The sequence below is a fragment of the Silene latifolia genome, chromosome 7 (assembly GCF_048544455.1).
Source record: "Silene latifolia isolate original U9 population chromosome 7, ASM4854445v1, whole genome shotgun sequence".
NCBI lineage: Eukaryota > Viridiplantae > Streptophyta > Magnoliopsida > Caryophyllales > Caryophyllaceae > Silene > Silene latifolia.
The window spans coordinates 2,347,194-2,354,797 of record NC_133532.1 but is presented as its reverse complement, the minus strand read 5'-3'; the positions used below and the strand labels follow the sequence as shown (position 1 = coordinate 2,354,797).

The window sequence follows — 7,604 nt, the reverse complement described above, 5'->3', positions numbered from 1 at the left end:
GACTAAGCAGTTAGTCGGAGTTATTGACTAATAATTAGTCAAACGCGATGTTGAGATAATTATTTAATACGGATTAAATAATAATGGCTAAGGTGAATTAAGTAGTTAATTCGTAAATTGAATATAAACGATTATATTTAATTAAGGTATATTGAATTTAATTAATTATACAATATTGTCATTGTCGGACAAGTATTAATATATCGACTGAGTCATGTTACTAGTTGATATTTTAATATCCGATGACGGATGACGATTTATAATTAAAAACCCGTCATATACATTTTAGCAAAACGAGTCGGACCACGAGTTAAAATAAGGAGAAAGTGGAAAGCCCACTCTCTCCCTATGTCACGGTTTGGCCGAAATAAACAAAAGGAGAGACCTTCTCTCCTTTTAATCTAATTCATTTCATTTGCACAAAAATTAGGTTTTTGGAGCATTTTCTCTCTGAAAACCTAGATCTCACATCAGAAAAACTCACAAAACTCTCTCAATATTGCAAGGCAATTAGAGAGTAATTTCTAGCACAAGGGGCATAGTCTCAGACGGTCTTGGGTGCAACAATTAGGAGGAAATCTACGTTGATTTCTGTTCATTAGGCCGAATTGCATAAGGACCCGAGGTTGATTTTATTCTCTTATCGTTTTCTCTTGTTTTTCGTTTATGACAATTAATCACATGTTAAAATTGCGTTATAGTCCTAAAATTTAAGGGAATTTTAAGGATATTTCCCTACAAATTGGACACCCAATCCCGACCGCGTTAGCGGCCTCTACTGATCGATCGTGGCTGTTTAAGTGCAAAAGTTGATAAAACGGTGTAAATGCATGAATGCACATCCAAAAGTTTTAACCTAACATGTGAGAATTTCCTAAGTCGGTTGTTTATGCATTTACCAAGAAATTGATGTCAAAGTTAGATTTAAATTTATTTGCATGTGAAAACGAAAATTAAACATCCATTTACCAAATTCGGGTCATGATGCTTAACACGATTCCATTATTTGAAAAAGTGTGTTTAAAAGATAAAGTGTAAAATGCAAACTCGTCAATGTGATCCGTCACGTATTCGTATTAACCGTAATCGGGATCGTCCTAGATAAGTGCTAAAAATGAGGCAGAACAGTGCCAGGCAGCCCCATTGGGGCGCGAGCCTATTGGCGAGGGGAAGGGCTCTGCCAGGTTTTTCGACAAGAAAGCAGACGGCCTCTTGGGGCGCGAGCAATGAGCCGACCCAAAGGGGCGTCTCCTGGTTCTCGAAAAGGTTATTTAAAACCATATTTATGATGAAAGATTTGCAAATGTTGTTTGCATGACTGGGAATAATTACTATTACGTTAATAATATTCGTTGTCGGATTTGCATGTTTGCAAAGCATAGTTTACAAATAAAAATGTAAAATGTTTGATTTGAACTAATTGTGTTAAGTTCATTTCTTTGTAATCAGTCAAGTTTGTCATCGTACTTGGATTAAACCGACATGGTATAAAGAACCAAGGATGATTATGAATTATGACTAATATATTTACAAATGTAAACAAATGAGAAAAATGGTAAATAAAATAAAAGGGGGTTAAAATACCCATTAAAATGTAATTAACCAATAATATCATCGATTCACGGAATAAACCGTCATGGTATAAGAAACCAAGGATGATTTTTGTAATGGTCAAAATATGTTTATCATAAAAATGAATTAAAATGGTAAATAAAAGAAAATAATTTCTTTTAAAATGTAATTAACCAATTAATATCACCGAGTCACAGACTAAACCGTCATGGTATATGGAACCAAGGGTTATTATGATTTATGGTTAAAAAGTTTGTCATAAAAATGATTTGGAACATTTGAAATGGTAAAAACCGATTAAAAATAAGAAACGAAATAAAGAGGAAAGACGAGAACCAACACATTTGAGTCTGACCCGAGACCCACAAGAGGCGCAAGCAACTTTGCAAACTTTGCATAGCAAAGAGCTTCTGTCTCGGGCCAAAACTCGGTTTTGGCTCGTCTAACCTATATTTGAATCGTGTTATGCATTGTTCATGCATGTAAACTCATAAAAAAAGTGAAGAAATGAAATAAATGAGATATTTACACCCTCAAACTTACGTGTAATTATGTTTGCGACGTAGACGACTTTAGAGACGGTTTTCTCGTTGTGACTACTCGCGATCAAAAAAGTTTAAAAAGAGTGCCTTAATAAAGGATTTGGTTTTGAAAATATGTTGAAAACATGTTTATTGATGAATTAAGTTGGTCTAATGGCTCGGTCGAATGCACGGCGACGGTACCAAACAAAATGTGTAAGGCTTGTGTTTACGATCGGTAGGTCGTAAACACGTGTCGATTTTGTGACTTAAGAAGTCGGGTCTAGAAGTTTAATGGAGAAGGAGGGGGCGGACTCTCGTGTAAGGATTGTGTTATGTGATGGTTGGTATTTATAGAGAAATGTGGGGAGGTAGGTCGGTTGATTTTGCTTAGAGGCTAAGCAGATGGCCTAAAGAGGCGCGAGCCACCTCGAGATACAAGTGGGTGTATTGTCCCTTTCAATTTGGACGCGGCCAATTCTCCATCCATTGTTGATATGTGGCATTCATATAAGATGTCGTGTAACAATATGGGCATCTAATAAGATGATTTTGGTGTTACTTAAGGTAGGTGTTTTGTGTGCTTGACTCGGGTTTGACCCGTGTGAGTCGGGATTTGAATTTCGAGTCGGTTTTTGGCTCGGTGTCGGTTTTGACTCTAAATAGGATCGTTTTAATGGAAATGACACGATAAAGACATTCATGGAATTATTTTTGACATTCGAGATTTGGGTTGACTCAGGTTGACTCGAGTTGCGGGTTTTTGAGTCGGTATTGGGTCCGAAGACGGTTTTAACTCTAAACAGTATTATTTTAATGCAAATGAAGTTAGAAAACTTTTGAAATCATTTTTCATATTCGAGTAGTGCATTAAACCGTCTCATGTATAGCCAATCCGCGCACGCATATAAAAAACACGTTACAGTCTGATCATCATCGGGTGGTTTTTGGAAGGTGCAGATACTGGGTATCTACACATCTGAATAGCCTCCGCCTCATCCAAGCACATTTCAAAGCTTTTAGTAAGCGGAGTTTTAAGGCAGCCTCCTGGAATGTTTCACAACAGTTGCCGTCAACAGTTCGCAGGTCCTCAAAAGATTTGGGCCACGGACATTCAACAACAACATTCGCATGAAAAACCTTTCACCTTCTGAAGGAGCAACAAACACAAGACGGCATATGACCAATAACTTTGTCTTTCACGTGAACCAAGTTCTTTATTTAGTATCCCATCTGTAATGCTCAGGAAACTCGCCATATAAATATCTGGGCAGTTCACCTTTACTGTCATTGCTATAAATTTAGAAAAGCTCGGTCAAAGCTATCCGTGATTTTTTTTCATTTGAAATGACAGTCTCCAAATTTTCATGTTGTCGCATCTGTATGCTCTGCATATTTGGTAGGTGTATTTGCAGTGGCATAACTGGTGGCTGTATTTCATATAAATCAAATCCATAAATCCGCCACATTGCCTCACATGGTGAGACCCATCTTCCAGATTGGAAGTGTTCAATTTCATCTAAGACTTTGGGGCCATCAGTTGCAGTGACATTAAACGAGATCTTGTCATGGTCCTTGTACACGTATTTGTACAAATACTTCACTGCCTGGATTGTTGATCAAACCTCAATATTTAAGTGGTAGTCGAACAAAGTCATAAGATATGGGTTGTAAGGGATCACCCCAACGGTTATCTAGATCATGTTTCCGAATTGTAACACTTTCGCCAGTGTTACGTCGCCGGTATTAAGGATATCTGTCTGAATTGTTGGTTATTGATTGTTTGAACTCCTTAGGGTAACCATATTTGCAGTGCCCTTTAGTTTTTTTATGATGCATACAGGCACATTCAGGATTCATGTTTCCGCAAGGGCCCTGCATTATGTGTTTAAGCACCGACGCTCGGAGAGTTGCGCTTTCTACGGCAGGGATTTCAGCGGAGACATATTTGTCAAAGTCAGCGAGGCTATTAATTTTGTAGGGAGTTTTCAAAATTATCAGGAAATGAGCATGTAGCAAGCCCCCTTTTTGAAACTCGACAATGTATATGAAAGTTGCAACTTCCCCACAGATCTGCTTTTCCATAATTAGTTTCTTAAGGACCACAAGCTTTGCTCTATAAAATCTAGCAACTATATCGGGATGCTTCTGAGCCTCTTCGCCTTCACCCAGTTCTCTTCTGATTTCAGGTCAATTAGCATTGCAAGTCGTGGTTACGAATAGGTATGGTTTCCCAAACCGCTGAACAAGGGCCATTGAATTTAAATATCTTCTTTTTATGTCTCTAGGTCCCCTAATGTAATTTGCTGGAAGCACAACTCTGCGGCCAACATTAGCGGCAGAATCTCACCAGCATCAATTGTATCTAACAAACCCTGATACAACTCTGCCCTAATCGTGTCCTGGTTGTTCCAGAAGAAATCAAGTCTGGTATTCTCCAATTTTACATACGTGTCCACTATGTATTGTTGGAGACACCTCCCACCTCGTAAAAGCATATTCCCTCGGCGATTTTGGAATCTGTAGCAGTAATATTCCCTGCACGAAATGTGTCGCTCGCCTGACTGTCGGTTAGACATGTGGTCTGCAGGAATTGGCATAACCAAAGTTAGGGTCCCAAGTTTTTGGGTTGTACAAGTTAATTGAGATCAAGAAACATTGTAGCACGGGTCTATCCCCAAATTTTGAATGTTTGAAATTTACATTTTGTTAGGAGTTTGTCTTCCTAAAGCTTGTATAATAGGCTGCGTATTTGGTTGTGAGTTCTTGTTAGTTCTGGAAGAGAGTTAAGTTTAGAACCAGTAATAAGTGTAAGAAATGCTCTTGTAACCCATAAAAGAAATAGCAGTCTATCATTGCTAACCTTGATGGTCCTTTGTTTTTCCCCATATAAATGATGCTAACAAATTTAAAGAAGTGTAAAGGAACAGGACTTATGGTGGGACTCATCTTCTAGTAGTTGTTCTGCATCAATATAAGTAGAGGCTGTTATCATTGATTTAATAGTGGCCAGGGTGCTGCCACTTTCAAATTTCTTTAGACCTTGGTGCCAGCCACTTTCCTCAAATGGGAATAAAAGAGGGTATTGTAGTGGGTCATAACAGGCGTAATAGTGCAGGATGCGGTGGGACTTGTCAGATTTGCCAGTAACTGTAATATGTGGACCACTCATTTCGTCAGACGCTGACTGTTCAGACCAAATAACTGCTACTTCATCTGAAGTAGGTGCATTGTACACACGCTGGTCTGTGCGAGCATTTTTGTTAATTACAATCCGGGTGTCTTCCTGGACGTCTATTTCCTGGAGTGATTGGAAAAATCTAGCGTAGGGGTTCATGTTATTGAATTCCATGATGATGTCCACGACATCCCGCCTTAGTTCTGGTAAACACCCAGCACGCCATTCAGCCTCATGTTGCCTATCATAGAAATATAGTTGTAGGTACCGCGGTCCCCCGACTGTGGGAAGGAGATTAGGCACATAGTGATACATCTGCCCTTGCAGCTTGAAAACGTAAATACCCTTAAGCGTTTGAACATTAAAAGTCCCGCCTATTGAGCTATACGCAAAGACATTGTTGTATAAACGTGCGTACTTTTGGAAATGGATGGAACATTCATCAGAAGAAGAGTACAAGTACGTGAGTTGGGACGGATACGTGTTTGTGGGTAGACGGACAACCTCATTCCCACAGCAGAATTTAAGGGATTTATACAAAAAATTTCTCGCACCACACTTTTGACATGTTTCTGCATCTGGAAGCAAGTGCTAACCTGCTGATAGTGGCAACCCAATCGATGCAAGTGTAGCCCCTACATTGATCATACACTGTTAGTATTGGTTGCTGTTGTTCAAATTGTCACGTTGAAAGCATAAGGAAACCCTATTTGTTGACATGTCCCAAAAAAAAAAGAGATAATACTTGCTACGCGTTGTGAGTTTGTCTTCAGTCGCTTCTTCCTGGTTTTCGGAATAATAGCGTCTTGTATGGTGCTGCAAGTTATATTTAGGTCGTTAAACTGGTTGCATTAGCCCGACAGATTTAGAAAACAGTATTAGAACATTTACCTGTTTTCTAAGAAGATAGCCTGTCTTATAGAAACACGTTTTCGTTTTACACCACCTGATCCTGGTTGGTCTGTGCAGTTCTGTGGCTTTTGGTGTTTAGGAATACTTGCATCTGATGCCACTGTTTCCGATGTACTGGTTGTTGCGTATGTTTTCCCTTCAAGTTCAAGAACACGTGTTTGAAGTAAGCAGTCCTTTTATTAAGAAATTTAGCAGGTGCCGTATATGGCTAAACCGCATTATATTTTTGGATTTCCAAGGAACAAATTGTACCTTTATTGCAGGATTTCGTACTTCTTTCCTTTATCACTTTTTTTTTGGGGGGGGGGGGTCCCCTGGTGGCTCTCTATTGCTGCGAAGTAAGCAGCATTCAATTATCTTTATAACTGGGAATAGACAACACGTTTAGCTTGAATTGGATTTCCTAAAAGGTTGGACTTTAGCTTTTTTACTAACGTATTCGTACAATGGATAGGCATGCGCTAATCTGAATATTTCTACAGCTCTTTTTAATGAAAATGGTTGGAAAGCCCCTTTTAAAATAAAGCGAACCTGTCCGCCGAAAGTTGAGCCTGTATTGGCAGGTACCACCTGGCCTACATTTTCAGAAATGTGTGTTACTTTCACAATAGGTCTACTCACTTATGAAATTAGGGATTTTAATATACGCTTTTCAAAAAGTGCTCACCTCTCTAGTTGACTTACAGTGTGAATGTTCTCCGCCAATTCTCGAGGGAGGTGGGGCTTCTTTTGTGTGGTAGGGCTCACTGTAAGATAATCACAAACAGTTGACAGTAGTGATAGATAAATAGTCAGAATTTGTTCTTTAAGCAAACATTACTTGTTTATTGTAATCTGAGTTTGCCTTTGAGAAACACGCTTTCGCTTTGGATCGCTAGGTGCTGCATTTACTGCGATAAAAGGGTCTTTATCTGTCGCAGAAACAGTTATTGGTTATGTAAATTCATAATAGAAGTTTGTAGAACATTTACAATTCAATTTTTTTTCCCTGACGAATGGCTAAGTTACACACCCATAGCCTGAAACTTTATCGCTGGAGTAGCGTTAGACGTTAGATTAGCCATTCAGGCTGTGTTTGCTGGCGCCATGTTGACAGGCCTCGTACTGCAGTAAAGAACACAACAACTAATATTGTTAAAGGCAACGGTGACTCTTGGTTCGCAATTCAGTACTGTCGTAATGGTTTCACTACACAGGAGCGCAGAAATCGGATTGTACGTAGGGGTTTAACTTAAGTGCACGTTGAAAGCAGGTTCTGTAGCACATACACCATATTTTATAACCAGTTGGTAAGTTTATGCTTATTTAGATCTTTTACAAACCAAAACAATTTTAGAAATCAACCAATATACTTAGTATTGTCAGATCCTGGACGTAATATCCAAAAATCTGGCCAGCACAAATTGAAACGTTATAAACGT

At 38.9% G+C, this 7,604-nt stretch overlaps 1 protein-coding gene across 1 annotated transcript; it reads right to left on the bottom strand.

The window, feature by feature from the left end:
* Positions 1–3,394: 3,394 nt before the first annotated feature.
* LOC141593151 (uncharacterized) lies at positions 3,395–7,247 on the bottom strand. Its single transcript, XM_074414105.1, has 8 exons — positions 7,196–7,247; positions 7,028–7,094; positions 6,868–6,929; positions 6,715–6,758; positions 6,163–6,356; positions 5,027–5,653; positions 3,935–4,272; positions 3,395–3,696 (listed from the first exon to the last, which is right to left on the bottom strand). The coding sequence occupies exons 1-8, from the start codon at positions 7,245–7,247 to the stop codon at positions 3,395–3,397; spliced, it is 1,686 nt and encodes a 561-aa protein (XP_074270206.1).
* Positions 7,248–7,604: the final 357 nt, after the last annotated feature.

Bases quoted from the DNA above. Each gene is read 5' to 3' on its own strand.
- LOC141593151 (XM_074414105.1), bottom strand. From the start codon at position 7,247: ATGGCTAATCTAACGTCTAACGCTACTCCAGCGATAAAGTTTCAGGCT. The intron at 7,095-7,195 runs GTGTGTAACTTA...TTTCTGCGACAG, and splicing joins GATAAAGTTTCAGGCTATGG to ATAAAGACCCTTTTATCGCA. The intron at 6,357-6,714 runs GTTCGCTTTATT...TCTTAATAAAAG, and splicing joins GCTCAACTTTCGGCGGACAG to GACTGCTTACTTCAAACACG.